General features: G+C 41.6%; 1 protein-coding gene across 7 annotated transcripts in view; it reads right to left on the reverse strand.

Annotated features, from left to right (window-relative positions):
- SFSWAP (splicing factor, suppressor of white-apricot family) overlaps positions 1-16591 on the reverse strand; it is an 84908-nt gene that overhangs the window by 22864 nt on the left and 45453 nt on the right. For all 7 annotated transcript variants that reach the window (XM_008574624.1, XM_008574622.1, XM_008574621.1 and 4 more), the window contains 2 exons: positions 11880-12110; positions 10521-10711 (listed from right to left, as the gene is read on the reverse strand). In XM_008574624.1, the coding sequence (XP_008572846.1) occupies positions 10521-10711; positions 11880-12110 (422 nt within the window). The remainder of the gene's footprint in view (positions 1-10520; positions 10712-11879; positions 12111-16591) is intronic.

Consider the following 16591-nt stretch of genomic DNA (forward strand, 5'->3'; position numbering starts at 1 on the left):
CAGCTCAGAGGCGGCTCCAGCGCCAATGCACACTGTTGTGGGCATAGCTAAGATATGCTCGCTACAAGAGAACTCTGCTGCTGGGCCACCAGAAAAACCAGCTTCATGCATTTAAAAAGTTCCAGTAACTATACACTCTAAATTAGAAGTGTATTTGCTTGAAAAAACAAGACTAAACAGGGGGACGAAGGACACTATTCAAAATTGGAGCTCAAGGGCCTGAGCACGCCATTTAGTGCTCACAGCTTCCATCAGTTACATGGAAGTTGGAGTTGCCACAAATCCTTTCTGAAACAAGGCACGGGATTTTCCAGGGAAAACAGAGACGGAGCCTGTCACAGGGAGAATGGAGAGCAAGCAGGCCATTCTGTGATGGGAATGAAGGGAAATACACTGCTGCTCTTTCCTGTAACAAGCTCTCATTAGCTACTATCTTCACGCTCAGAAAACCCCCACACTCAAGAGGCTGTGATGATGATGTGCTACACTGAGAGGGAGAAGAGGTGGGAAAACGTGGCCTGATAAGCATCTGTGAGAGGAGGCGAGACCAAGGTGGGCACGAGCCGCCGCACAAGGTGCAGTCCAAAACCACACCAGAGCGCGAGGTTGCGTCATTAGCTGAGTTTCTATCTATATTTTTATTGCCAATCTATAATCTGTATCTCTGAACTTTATTACTGTTTCTTTTGCCTTTGTCCTAATTATGCCTGTCATTAATAATACTTATTTTATCACTGCCGTTAAACTTCAGTACTCCATTTTGAAGTGAGGGGATTAACCTGAATCAATACTTTCAAAATATAACTTGTAATCCATGGGATCTATTTATTCTAGTAAAATGATTACCTTCACCATTCAGGTAAAAATTGGCAACTATGGTGACTTTTGCCGGGCTGAATTAAGATGATTCACTGTATTGACCTGTTTTTTTCAGCTTAAAAGTACTAATAACTTGGTAGAGTGGGGTGCTGGTAACACCAAGGTCAAGGGTTCGATCCCAATACTGGCCAGCTGCAAAAAACCAAAAACCAAAAAACCAAAAAAGTACTAATAGGATATTTAAAAACCCAGTAATTAGGGCTGGTCAGTGAGCTCAGTTGGTTAGAGTGCAGTGTTATAACACTAAAGACAAGGGTTTGGATCCCCATAACGGCCAGCTGCTCCCAAACAAAACCAAAACAAACAAAAAACCCTAAGTAATTAGACTTGAGACCAAAAAAATAAAGGATAACAAATACGATATGCAAATAGCAGCCACCTGATAAATGGTCCGTGGGGCTGACAGCAGGTGCTGGCCCCTCCTGAGTGCTTTGCCCACACTGCACGTCTCAGGGATTCTGAGCACACCCCTAGCACATGATCCCCTCTGCGGGGAAGAGGCTGTATGACTGACCCACTGAGCAGTTAGGATCAGTGGTGCTCTTGTATTTCAGAGATACCTCACATTTCTCACAACGAAAGGCATCAGCTCTCACAACAGTAGGCACCAAGACAACGCTCATTGTGCAGGGGAGAAAAATGAGGCTACAGATCATGCAATGTACCCAAAGTCACACTAGGAGCATGTGGAGGAACTGAGATTTTAGCCCACAGTCTGGCTTCAGAGCCTAAGCCTCCTGTCCAGAGAGCAAGCGTGAGCACAGACACTGTGTACAGCAGCGCATGGTCTAACCATATTCTCCCTGCCAGGACAGGGGTAAGGGTGGGAGAGTGGGCTTCACCGGCAATACGCTTATGTTTGGAAGCATTAACAAAATACAAACTGGATGCTGTGGTCTGCTGGAGAACTAAATGGTGGTGTTTACATTCAGGATCCCACTACCTGCAGTCTTAGGTATGTAGTCCACCACTTTTAATACTAACAGGACAGGAGTGCATTACCGGCCTCTCCAAACACTAAGGGAGGCGTTTCTGAGTACACAGCTAGAGAGAGGACAGTGGCAGATTCAAGTCACCCTGAAGAAGGCAAAACCGCAGGATGTGCTCTTCATGACATGAGCCACGAAACTGTTTCAGGAAAATGCATACAGGACTGCTTAGATGAGAGCAGCGGAAATCTGCTCTCTCTCGAGCCCAGCACTGTTTCAGGAAAATGCATACAGGACTGCTTAGATGAGAGCAGCGGAAATCTGCTCTCTCTCTTCCCTGTTCCCCCCACATGTGTGAGTGCTGCCTGTGTGGGCAACAGCCCTCTCGGACCTCTCAATCCATGAATTTCAGACGAACTCACTCCATCTGGAGAGTGGGAGATGGACCAGAAAGCTCCAGCCTCCCTGGCGGTAGTGCTATGTTTGGGGAGAAACACATGACCCAAGTCAGGCAGACCAGGGTCAAGGAGCTTCAAGCCCAGTATGGCTGCCTGAGCAGGGGGACAAGGTCCTCTCCTCTGTGGACCACATGTCGCGATGAAGCGGGCTGTGCACCCTCACACCTCAACGTGTGAGCCCAGTTACTGCTTCCACTTAAGCCATCTGGGATAGGTCGGATAGGCTTGTACTGTTATAAAAAATGTAACTTTAACCTGCACACCAATTGTTCCTGTAAGCACTTACTAAAAATGAGGAAAATATATCTAAAGGTTATTTTAAGTGAAGCAGCTTTTTACAGGCCAAAGCAGAACTAGACACACATTCCAGGGGCCAGCCGGTCCCAAGGACTAACCAGCCCTCTTATCTTCAGGACACCTGGCAGAGCCCAAGTGATTAAAAAAATTAAACAGTCCCTTATCGGAGTGTTAGCCTGTTGAGCCTGACCATAAATAAAGTCTTTGTCCAAAGAAAGTGTATAAAAACTCCAATGTAAAGAGGGGAAGGGCCGCTTTTCCAAAAGGCAAAGCGCCCCAGCATGCTGGATAATAAAACCTCATGTTTATTGCAGTGGTCTCTGGTCTTGTGGTCTTTGTGAAGTGAGCCACCCCTGGCGTGGGATTTGTGCAAAGTGCATGGGTCTTACAGTACCATGTGCAGTGAAAGCCTTGACAGACAGTGTAATCAAAAGGTTAAAACTATGAGGAAAATTTAAAATATGAATCAGTACCTGATCAACCATTTAAACCTCACTGGGATGATGGAGATGCTCTCTGTGCTGTCCAAGGCAGTTGGCTCAGCCACACGTGACTACTGAGCCCTTGAAGTGTGGCCGGTCATTTGGTGACTAAGGAATGGAATCCTGAATTTTATTTAATTTTCATTAACTTTAAATTTAAATTGCCATGTGTGGCTAGCGGCTAACATATTGGATAGCACATACGTCAAAAAATAATTAACTTTCCATGCAAATGTTATTTCTGGCTTCACCAAAAACACTCTCAACCGCTCCACTAATTTAAAGTGCACACATACTAATAACCTGGAAGAAAAATTTAGTGGTCACTGTCTGAGTCAAGACCCTGCCCCCCGCAGTTCCATCTCCACCCTGTCCCCCAATTGACTTCTAAAGGCACCTGGCTAAGCCCTCTGACCACAGCCATCAACTAAGATGCTGTCTGAGACACTTGCGGGAGGCACAGGGACAGCTGTGCATGTCGACAAGCGCCAAATGGGTCTTCCAGGGAGCCAGAGCTGCCTTTTGGGACGTAACTTTAATATTCCAACAAAAATGGTCAAAACCTAAATCAAGACTGGGTGTGGGGGGTGGTACTGGGGAGACATAGACATACAGTGGTTTAGGCAGTGTTTGGGAGAAATGAAAGAGGAACTTCTGAAGAATAGTAATTTACGAGAGCACAGTATTTAAAAACTTACTGTCTACTACTTCCAAAACACTGGAAAATAATATTGATTAGTCCTTTTTATCACAATGAAGCATTTGGCAACAAATTAGTACACAAACGAGCAACTATCATTTCCTGCTGCGCAAACAGATTGCTCAAAAGCAGATTAACATGTATTTGAAAATAAGATACAATCTTACTTGTGAAGCAACTCTGCATCAACTGCGAAGTGGGTAATGAAACAGAAAGAGGAGCACCAGTCTCCTCTTGCTAGTCTGTCTACTGGCCTGGGTCCCCCGGTGCTCCTAGGATGGCTGTGCTTCCTTTTCTGCTGCCCCTGCCCAACATGCAGGCCGAGGACCCATTCTTCATGGGGAAAAGCTGCTTTAGTCTTGTCAGTCTCCCCTGCTCATTCCAGCATCCCAAGCTCTTCAAAACACGCATTTCTCTACTGCCACCAAAACTCCGCATCCTGAGCAGCCCCACCTGTCCTTTACCACTTGAGGGCCCTCGCTATTGTGTGTCACCTGTCCAAATTATCAAGCTCCCGAAGGTCCCACCTAAGCCTTGTGCCCTGCAGGCTGCCCTGCTGGAGGTGTGCATGTGCCCCGCCAGGTGCGCAAATGTAATCTTATGACCACTGGTCAACAAACAAACTTCTAATTCATACCACAAAGTGCCCTGGCACCTTGAACATAAAAGCCTCTGGAAACAAGTTCATTTTTGTTCCTACTTCCTTTTCAAACTCTTGTTGTACTCCTAAACTTGGAAGGATCAATAACTTGAAAAAATTACTGGAATCTAAAAACTGTCCTGAAAGCTGTTGTTACTATGCAAATGACTGCACAGTAACTCAAAAGGGGTTCAGTTAAGACTCTGATTTCTCTTCATTTTATTTATTTTTTAAAAAGATGACCGGTAAGGGGATCTTAACCCTTGACTTGGTGTTGTCAGCATTTCTCTTCATTTTATTTATTTTTTAAAAAGATGACCGGTAAGGGGATCTTAACCCTTGACTTGGTGTTGTCAGCATTTCTCTTCATTTTATTTATTTTTTAAAAAGATGACCGGTAAGGGGATCTTAACCCTTGACTTGGTGTTGTCAGCATTTCTCTTCATTTTATTTATTTTTTAAAAAGATGACCGGTAAGGGGATCTTAACCCTTGACTTGGTGTTGTCAGCACCATGCTCACTCACCCAGTGAGCTAACCGGCCATCCCTATATCAAATCCAAACCCAGGGCCTTGGTGTTATCAGCACCACACTCTCCCGAGTGGACCACGGGCTGGCCCAACAGATCTCTCTCTTTTTTTTTTTGGTGGCTGGCCGGTTCGGGGATCTGAACCCCTGACCTTGGTATTACAAGGTTGTGCTCTAACCAACTGAGCTAACCAGCCAGCCTCTCTTCATTTTAAATGAAGATCACACATACACCAAGAACGAGGACAATATATATATACACAGGTTTATATTACTATTTACGCATGTGCTTTTACATATTTTATATACTGCTTAAACATTTAGTGTACTGTCAATATCTTTCCATGTCAATAGCTCACTAGAAGGCATCACTTAAAATTATACCTGAATATGTAAAATCACCTGTCCTGATATCAATGGAATTGAACAGACACACGTGCAGAAATCAATCAAATACAAATGGGAATTTAGTATGGAACAAAGGGGGCTCTGCACATTGGTGGGGAAGAGATGTATGATCTAGTGAACGGGCTGTGTCTACCAACATGCTCCTCGAGCTGAAGTGAATGCTGGGGGCAGATCAGGATGTGCGAGGGGAAATGTGTGTGTTGCTGACAAGGAAGTGCTAACATGAAGTGCAGGGTCAGAGGCAACCAAAAGGAAAGCAGCCACCAGGGCAGTTCACAGTGCAGCAGAAAACCCAAATGCCAAGAAACCAAGGTAAGTTATTCAGTGTCACTCATCATTAAAATATGTAAATTAAAACAGAGCCATTTTCCTGCCTAGCAGACTGATAAGAATTAAGGGTGATGACTAGAGCTGACAGGGCCACGAGAAAAGTTATTTTCATACCCCACGGAGGTAAACAAAACTGCTGCCATTCTTTTGGGGCCAATTTAGCAGTACCTCAAATTAAAACAGCAGTTCCACGGTCAGGGATCTAACTCATGAGGACATTCACTGAAGTGCAGAAGATACAGGACAACAGCGTTAAAGTAGCCTTACTCACAACCATAAAACCCTGGACATGTTTTACATTTCCCACAGCAGGGGGCAGTTACCAGTGACGGCACACTCTAAGAGGGTGATTTAAGGACAGATAAATGACTTACAGTTGCTCAGCCAACAGATATTTACCAGGTGCCTATATAATACCAAGTGCTACTTTGAGCACTGACATGGACAGATCTTTACAATAACTGAAAACAGCAAATTGTCAGAATAATGTATGAGGCAGAGTCCCATTACAGTATTTGAAATCTATACATAAATCGACAGATTTTCTTCCCCCCTTAAGAATACAAAAGAAACAATATGTGGTCCATCCATACAATGGAATATTATTCAGCATTAAAAAGGAAGGAAACTCTGACATGTGCTACGATATGGATGGACCTTGAGAACACTGTTCCAAGTGAAATAAGCCAGTCACAAAAGGACAAACACTATATAATTCCACTTACAGGAGGTCCCTAGAGTCATGAGACTCATAGAGACAGAAAGTGGAATAGAGGTCGTCAGGGGCTGGGGGAGGGGTATAGGAAGTCATTTTAATGGTTACAGTTTCAGTTTGGGAAGATGAGAGTTCTGGACATGAATGGTGGGGATGGTTGCATAACAATGTGAAGGTACTTACTGCCACTGAACTGGACACCAGAATAAAGGGTTAAAATGGTAGCTTTATATGAACATTTTGCCACAATAAAAAACCCAAAATAAAGTTTAAAAAACTGTGACTTCTACGGGAATTAAAACACGCACGCACGCACGCCCGCACACACACACACGCAAGTGCGCGTGTGCACGAAAAGACTTTTCCTCTTCATTTTATGTCTTTCTCCAGCATTTGAACTTTTAAAATCATATGTATATACTGCTTTTATCAAAAGCAAAGTAAAAATAGAAAAGTGCCTGTCCTTAAGGCAAATAAACTGCACGGTGGCTGTTTTCAGTGAACCTTAAGACAGTAAAATTCCTGCCAAGTTTTGTACTACACCTTTTAGAGTGTCCTTATGCCACCCTACATGCATCTGCTTGTCCTGCAAAGTGGGCCACGCTGGTCATGCTCTGATCGAGGAGGCCACGAGCTCCCACTGTGCTGACTCCTAAGTCTCGTGGGTTTCCTCACCCAGGGCTTGAGGGCCATACCCCATCATGTCTCAATTCATCCTGCACTCTAAGAACTCCCCACCTACGTAGTTGTGTCAAACATCCCAGCATCTGTGAGTAAACTGCACATAAGAACTCTTACTAAAGCCAAGGGCACCTTTCTCCAGAAGGTGCCTTAGGCTAGAATTTTTTTCAAGTTTGAATCTTAGTTATGATGGTTGCCAATTTAACTACAAATATTTTTGTTTCAAAGAAGTTAAATACACTTATCACCATCTGCTGCTACCATTACATTTTTGTTAAAATAGCTTAGTAACTATACTCTGTATATACACAAAACACACACACACATATCCAGGGAGATCATTCCAATGACTTAAACACTCATTTCTACGTATTACAGATTTAAAACCAATGCTTGAAAGCAGGAAATGAGAAGCCTCATATAAAAACAAATAGGATAAAGGCATAAGTTGTAGCCTATCTTGTGTTTACAAGGGAAGAATTCTGGTAGCTATTCAAAATAGTAGACTGGGAAAAACTGTGGATTAATGATGAATGACTGCACTGAGTTTTCATTAAAACACAATTTTATTAGAACATATAGATGCAATCATGTAATATAATCAGTTAAAGTATGTATTTTTGCAGATGTCTTTTAATTAACCCCTTTATTCACTGCACAAATGATACGAAACAATAACGGAAATTAAAATAAATACACACATCCCTACCATTACAACGCTTCCCTTACTTTCTTAAGTTTTCTCCCCCTCCTTGCTACACGCATAATTTTTACAGCTGCAACCATGAAAGGCAGCAGATATTTTAAATTCTGCCTCTCCCCTTCCTATATCAAAAGTATTTTTCTATGCGGTTACAGTAGTCTTAATGATCATTTTTAGTTGGTACATATTCATTCCCTTATTTCTGCAGAAATCTTTCCAAAGCTAAGGAACGACAACAGATCCTTTTGCTTTTGCCAAAACTGGCCGAAGTGAGGGCCAGAGATAGGCAGCCCATGTCTGTAAAGAGCTGTATAGATGGCAGTGAGGTGATTGTCCTGGGGGGCTGCTGGTGGGTTTCCCTCTCCCCTGAAAGTGCACATTTCCTGGGAGTGGCATTGTCAAGGATGGTTCAGAGGATAGGACCATTGACCACTTTCAGACCCAATGCTTAAGCAGGTGGCAACATCCAGGAGTCAGCTCACCAGGTGATACTCCATACTTGACAAGGTCTCACACAAACTTACGTTAACTTCTTCTCTTCCCAGTCTAATCCAGCTATCTTTGGAAGCTCCTGCCAAATCTGAGAGCATTTCAGACTGATTCCTGACACAAGAAAGTTGATTCAGCCTTCAGCAGAATGCTAACAATCTGAACTCAGAATACTGCTTTCAACAGAAAAACAAAGCAGGCAACTACATGCAGAAAATTAGTTTTGAATAATGACCCTGGACTCTTAGAAATGTCAATGTAATTAAAGTCAAAAAAGCAAAGGGCTTGTTCTTTATTATGGGAAAAGCCAGCTACAAAAGACATCTGGGGACACATGGAGAGATGTGGCTGTGTTCTGCATAGGAACTAAAGTGACAGCCATGATCAGTCTGTCCTACGGGGCTGCGGTTCCCCAGGAGAAGGTCTTTCCTTGTGGGGACACATGCTGGAGTATCTGGGGGAGGGCTGTCACCATGTCTGCATGTGAGCTTCAGACTGTTCTGGGAAATAAGTGTACGTGCAGACGTGCATACCAGATGTGGGGTGGGCAAGGTGGTCATTTCACTACTCTCAATTTTTCTCAAGGTTTGAAACTATTCGAAAAGCAAAATTCCTCAAGTTACTATCTTTTTTTTTTTAAAAGACAGATTAAGTTGAGAAAGATTTTTTCAAATGACTGTGTTTAACTGCTCTAAAAAAACCATAAGGCTATAACGTTTTAGCTGCTGCTAACTGTGAATCTACAAACCATTCTAATATCATAGTTCAAATGTGAAGGAGGCTTTCAATTCATCTAAAATGGGAGTACACGCTACTAGGACACTCAGTTCTGTCACAACTTACTTATACAAAGACAAACCTCCTTTAAGCCTCGGTGAATGTCATACTCTATTCTTTCTTACTTTAAAAAGTCTCCAAAATGTTTCTGAACTCCCAAGAGAATCTCTAGATATTCCTGAAGTATACTTTAAATACAAAATAAAATTCAGAGAGAGAACTGCTAAAGAATCTAAAATAAAACTTAGGGGCTGGCCCGGTGGCGCACTGCTACAGTGCGCCACTTGAGAGTGTGGCGGCGCTCCCGCCGAGGGTTCAGATCCCACATACAGACCGGCCGCTCACTGGCTGAACGAGGTGCGGGCACAGCACCGAGGGTTGTGATCCCGTTGCCGGTCCTGGTCCGGTACGGGCGCGACACTGAGGGTTGCGATCCGTTGCCGGTCACGAAAAAAGACAGAAAGGAAAAAAAAAAAATAAATAAAATAAAATAAAACTTAAAAGATTCTACATTGGTGTGACTAGGAAAAGGCAGAGTTTCCAGGGAGGAGGATTAGCTGCTCCCACCCACCACCACTGTGGAAGGAACCAGCGTTAACCAGAGGGTGGTCTCAGGCACCTCACTCAAGGCAGTCACCCCAAAAGGCAGCAATGAGATGATCCCCATCTGAGGCCAAGTCCCTGGTCACACTGCTGAGCAAGGGACTGTCTACCCCTGGAGCCTGTGCTCTCAACATCCTCCATTTCTTTAAAAACTTTTAAATTTTTTAATTAAGTTTTTTCATTGTACGTGTTTATGGGGTATAGTTTATTTCAATACATGCATATATTGTATAATGATCTAATTAGAATACTTAGCATATCTATGTCCGAAACATTTATCATTCCTTTGTGGTTATAGTATTCCAGATCCTCTCTTCTGGCTATCTTGAAATATACAATACAATATTATTAGCTATAGTCACCCTAGAGCACCAGAACTTATTCTTCCCATCTAACTGTAACTTTGTAACTTTGTACAGACTACCATCAACTCCCTCTTACTAAAAACAAAGGTGATCATATCTCACTACTTCTTTTTAATGAAAAATACTGATATTGATATAGACCCTGGCATAAGGTTGTTAGCAGTAGTGTGAGCTCAGTATGGGCCACAGTGGTGCTGCAGGGAGCACTCCAGCAGCAAGCCCCTCATGAGCACTCAAAGCTCTCCTGTGGGCCCTGGAAGGGCAGTCATAAAGCAGACACTCCTAAGCTGGGGCCCAGTGGTCTGAGAATTCTCTGAAATCATGGCTAGTATTTGGTGTGTATGTGCATATGTACATTTATGGAGAGGCTGTCATCAGATTCTTACAGACGCATGGCTATAAAGTCTGTAACCCTTGTGGGTCGGCAGAGTGGGGTGAGCAAAAATCCCTTACTCTGGCAAGAGAGAGCCCCATGCTCACCTACTCTTATTATCATGCTTCCCCACAAATGCCAATGTGGAATTTCTTTAACGTACCTCTACACTGAAAGGACTCTCCTCAATTTTCCCAACTTCTGCTTCTGGGAGAGGATTTTTTAAGGTTTGTAAAAATAACGCTGCTTTCCTTTTACGTTCTGCTTGAAGCTGTTTCTCCTTCGACTCCTTAGACGCCTGGGCCAGCTTTTCCCGGGCAGCAGCTGCAAGGCGGTCCTCCAGCTTTTGCTTTGCTTAAGGAATAAACAAAGAAAAAAGAAGTTTAGAGCAGGCAGTATTTTATCTTCCTATCTTAATTTCTATAGGTGGCAAAAGGGTCATACAATGCAGTTATTTAAAAAAAAGAACATGATACAAATTTCAGAATAGGTAAACACATCAGGCAATCTGAATTTTCAGAGAATTAGTTTATAATTCTGTTCTTTTTTTTGACATTTTACTTTCAAAGTCAGAAAGTTGACAGGATTCCAAACTAGTGAAAGCTAGAATAATGGAAATGTCAAAATGGCTTTCATAAACATGTATCCAAAATATTCATACCAGGCAGTGAATACTCTGTGTAAAGTTTTATTCCAAATGATCCAACAAGTTGTTCAGTTTACACACAGGAAGAACAGATCTAGATACACATGTACAAATACAAATTTGCTTAGGGAGAACTGAGTACAAGGTGAGTTCTTGACAGTAGAGCATACTGGGGTTAAAAAATTACCTTTTTAAAATGTTGCTTGATCTGTTTGTGTACACAGGAAAACCAATTTAAGAAAACCAGTTAATTACACAAAAGCCGCAAATGCAATCAGAAATTTACTACTTTCATGCAGAATATAATTTATTTCGGAGGGGGGGGGCAGAAAGACTGTGAGATGTCCCCTCCAAATGCTGCTGGCCACACGTCAGGGCCCTGTAGAGGCCATGCGGTGACTCATGAAGACTGGCCACAGCCCGCCTGGAGAAATCAGCTTGGGCACACACCATCTACAAGGGTCCAATGGTTCTGCTGTGAGACAGCTCACAAAAGGGCATCTCCTACTTTGGAACATTAACCTGAGCTGGGAACACAGGCTGAGCACTTTGCCCTGGGGCAGCCATCAAAGCACGAAGTGCACCTCCATCAATGCACTCTACTGGGGCGCTGGGGCGCATCAGGTCTGAGACAGCCAACATGGAGTCTTTGAAAACAAATCGCCAGCGGCACCGCCTTGATGCTCACAGAAGAGTGGTGCTCATTACTCTAACAGGGAACTTTTCAAATGCTCACATGTTATACAACTCCCAAATGGCTCCGATTTCCAAAGTCTCAAGATTTGAGTTGGCAGTCTCAGTAGTTTTGGCTTAGCAGGGAAATCTTATATTTACGTATTTTCTTTCTTTCAAAAAATTTAAAAGCCATTGACAAACCTTGCTTTGCTTCTAGCTCCTCCTGGGTAAGTGGAGGCTTCTTCTCCTCCACAACTACACAGGGTGGGGCAACTGCCGGGCTGGGGTTTGCGGCACTACTAGAACTTTCTTGGCCTTCTTTGCTTTCTTCATCATCATCACTGTCATCATCTAGCTTAACACGATTTTTTTCCAGGGGAAGTAGATCATTTTCTTTGGCCTTGATTGCAAAGCTTATTGGAGCAAATGAAGCTATTGAGAAAAGGTGAAAATTGTGACATTTTTAGGTAACTAGAAGCACAGAGAAGAGATTCCCCCAGGCCCTCCCACCCACTTGGGCATCACCTGGCAGGAGGTGACATCTAGAGTGGAGTCACATCTTACAAGGGGGCTCTACGGCTGGGAGAGACATCCATATTGTCAGAGTGGTCCTACTTAAATGCCCACTGCAAATGAGAGGGCCAGGATGAGTGGGACTGAACCAAGTCCCCCAAAGGGTGGCTCCTGTTGTGATGGGACTGCACAGTGACGGTGCTGCCTGGGGCCACAGCAAGAACACACTAAGTGCCAGAGCAGGATCACCTACAATTTTTAATGGTCAATTCTTCTCATTTTTCTTTTCTTTTCTTTTATTGGTGGCTGGCCAGTACAGGGATCTGAACCCTTGACCTTGGTGTTATCAGCACCAGGCTCTGATCATGGTTCAGCATATAGCTGAATTTGCATTTGCAGGCATATGATGCGACTCCACTATAAAAAAGTATCTTTAAAGAAACTCTAACTATATAAATGAGCCTTTTCTTTTAAAGCAAAAATTAAAGAATCCATTCCTTTATTCAGCAAACATTTTACTGGGTACCTACTTTGTGACAGGTATTATGTTAGATCAGTCTGTACGCCCATATGAAAATTCTAAACCTAACATAAAAGAAATTCTAAACCGAACAACAACAACAAAAAAATGCCATGTTTTTCCCCTGGAATATTTGGAAAACTTAATTTAAGAGAAATACAAAAGACAAAAAGAAAAAAAAAAAAAAAACCTTCCCAGTCCCCACACACTCAACAAACACTGAATCCCTTTCTCTTTCTGAGACAATAGTAAATGGCTCTTAACAACAGCTAATTGGTTGCAATAAGATGCTTTATTTTTATTTTTATTTTTTCCTTTTTGTCTTTTTTACTGACCGGTAACGGGATCGCAACCCTCGGTGTCACACCCGTACCGGGGACCGGCAACGGGATCGCAACCCTCACTGCGCTCAGCCAGTGAGCGGGAACCGGTCTCCACATGGGATCCGAACCCTCAGCGGGAGCGCCGCCACGCTCCCAAGCGGCGCACTCTCCAGTGCGCCACCGGGCCGGCCCAAGACGCTTTATTTTTAAAAATGAGTTATTATTTATGATGGATATTCAAATAAACCACAATGAAGGGAATTTTAAGTGCACTGCAAACCAGATAACTTTGAGAGAGACATGGATTCTGGGTTAACAAAGGCAGGTTCTAGAAGGGCTGTGACTTAATTCAGCGATCCCATCCCTGGCACCCCGGGGGCTTCAGCTCCTCAGTAGAGTGGGGTCACCCAACTGGCCCCTGAGGTTCTCCCCACCTTCAGCATCTTATGCTTCCAAATCCATGTGTGATGGGAAGTAGATGTCAAGCATGAAATATCCCAGACCTCTGAAATATAATAACCTTTCACCAACAATCACCTCAAGCTACAGAGCACATATCAAGATATTAAATGTTGAGAGCACAGAATTTTATAAGGTAAAATTTAAAAGGAGTAAAATTAGTCTTGTATTGATTATGCAACTTTATACAACTTCATTCTATACTGGTTTAGCGTATGTTTGCATTCATAACCACCCCCCTCAAAACAAAGATATAACACAGCGGATTAAAAACATGTTTTGTAAGGATAGTCAGTATTAGCCATTTTATTGTGGTTATATTTTAAAAAGTCATTTTTTTAGAAATACATACTAAAATACTTATTGATGAAAAACTATGATGATGGGGATTTGCTTCAAAATATTCCAGAAGTGGGATTTAATAAAGTGATTGAGATATATGTTTTTTAATAAATATAGGGTAAAGGAAAAGTTTAACAGCAGAGAAAACTTCACATAAAATGTTAATTAATCAAAATCACTCAAGGGGCTAGACTAAAATTTATCACAAAATGATTTTAAAACAATTATTCCTAAACCATCTCTTCCCCCAAATTAGAAAAGTAAGCAATCAGCAAATAGAATATTAAAACGAAAGCTTCTGGAGTGCTTTCTACCAACATGTAGTATAAAGTAGACATTTTAAAGCTAGCATCTATGCTTGCCAAACACAATACCAGAAAGTACTGTTATCCAATATAGGAAGTGATTTCATAAAAGAACTGACTAACATGCACAGTATGTATGTCTCGCCTTCCTCATGTAACGTTTACAATCCCAACAGATCTGTTAGGCTCCCCATTTTACAGAAAAGGAAAGTTTCGCAAGGTAACTCAGCGCAAAGCTGGGGATTAGGAATCAGTTCTTTTGTATAATTATTCAATTACATAACTACTGTTTCTGTCTATAACCTTTCTTGCAAATCACATCAAAACATGTGAAGCACTCTTGACAGCCTCCAATGAATGGTTTCCCACTGCACTAAGAATAAAACCCAACTTCCTCCTCAGTGCTGCCACAGCCCTATGTGGTCTTGGCCACACCAGCCTGTCACATGCCTGAGCCATGCAGCATCAACTGCTGCCCAGCTGTCTTCTTTCTGGAGTCTTGTCCAGCACTTTCCCCTGTCCAGGATCGGCTCACATGATACTCCTCAGACAGGTCCCATCCAACCTCTCTTCCGCACACCACTTGCTATAATTTGTGTTTCTGTGTTTACAGTCTGCTTGCCTGCAGCCTGGAGAGGACTGATGCATGGCTGATGTGTGCACTGAGGCAGCGTGGTGCCTAGCACAGAGCCATGAGCACCCCTGGGTGAAACCTCCACCTCTCACATCAAACAAGCTCCCACTTTATGGCAACAACTTTTGTTGCTAAATTCTAACTTCAAAGTACTACACATTCTCTATGGGAAACTTTGAAACAGAAATGAACAAAATGGAAGATCAACCACAATTCATCACGTGAACATAATCAGCAGACGTTCCTCACACATGAAAGCGTGCTTGCATGTCACACATATGCTAAAAAAAAAATGGGATCATGCCGTGGTTTCATAATCTGCTATTTTCACTTAATAAGCAACATTTTTCCATATAAATAGTGTAGACATTTTTCCATGTCAATATAGATCATTTTAAAAAATGGCAATAGTATTTTTTATAGTATGGACATGTCAATTTATTTCATAATCTCCCACGACTGTTTCCAATTTATTTTAAAAAACGAACAAGCCCTACGATGAACACCTGTGTACAGACATCTTGGTGAACTCCATGTTTCTAGGAGTAGAGGGGGGTTTACATCTAAAATCTGGTCCCTGTTGCTGGCTGCCTCCTCCAAGAAAGGCTGCATCAACTCACAATTCCAAAAACAATGCTCACCTGCCCCACAGCCTCTCCATCACTATTATTATTTTTTAAATTTGTCAACTTGAAAAGTAAAAATCAATATCTTGTTAATGAGGATGTGTTAAAAAATTTATTTACTGGCCATCTATTTTTCTTTTCTGAACTATCTTTTCATGTCCTTTGTCTATTTTTCTACTGTAGTGAACATCTTTTCTTATTCATTTTTAAGAACTCTTTCTATAGTAAAAATAGTAACCCTTTACCACCATTTAAAAAAAATTTCTCTCTCAACTTTATTTAGCTATGCCTCCATCACACCTATTAGTCTTTCCTTATGATAAATCAATGCTTAGAAAGTTCTTTCCTTATGATAAATCAATGCTTAGAAAGTTCTTTGCAACTCCAAGATTATTAAAAAAAAAAAAAAAAAGAAAAAAATTACCTTTATTTTCTTCTACTTTGGTTTTACTTTTTACATTTAAATATTGAATTTTACCTGGAATTATTGTTGTGAGATGTGATGTGAGTCTTAATTTTTTTTCACAATGGAGAGCCTGTTTTTCCAACATCAATTATTGTTATACTAAAGAAGTTTTATCATAAAAAATTTAAGGATATGTCGATACTTTCTCAGCATCTACTGAGATAAAGACATAAAAAGTCTTCCATCTGTTAACATGATAAACTATAACAGAAACGCTGATGGTGTGCCATACTGGGATTCCTGGAACAAATCCCAATTGCTCACAACCTGTTACTGTTTTAAGATATGGCTGGATTCAATTTAATATTTTAACATCTATACTTCTAAGTGATTGTGGTCTATAGATTGCAAAGCATTGAGAGCTTCATAATTTTTAATCTTTCTTAATGTTCTGGAGTAGCTTTAATGACGTAGGCTTCTATTTCTTGAGGGTAAATTAACTCAACCTTTAATTTGTCTTGGCCTGCTGCCTGGTTTTAGAGATATTTCACTGACTGATAATTTAAAAATTCTTTCAGGCCTATTCATCTATGACAATTTCTTATCTCTTCTTGAAACAATTTCTGACAGTTTTCTTAGAAAATAATAGTTTTCAGTGATTTTCAAATTCATTCAAATTTAAAGGTATGTATCTATATATTGTTCTTGCATACTTTAAAAAATACCTGTGATTTTTTTTCTCGTTCATGCTGTATATGTGCATTTGTTTTTTTCTATATTAAACA

The sequence above is a fragment of the Galeopterus variegatus genome, unplaced genomic scaffold, assembly GCF_000696425.1.
Source record: "Galeopterus variegatus unplaced genomic scaffold, G_variegatus-3.0.2 Scaffold1075, whole genome shotgun sequence".
In the NCBI taxonomy this organism is placed as follows: domain Eukaryota; kingdom Metazoa; phylum Chordata; class Mammalia; order Dermoptera; family Cynocephalidae; genus Galeopterus; species Galeopterus variegatus.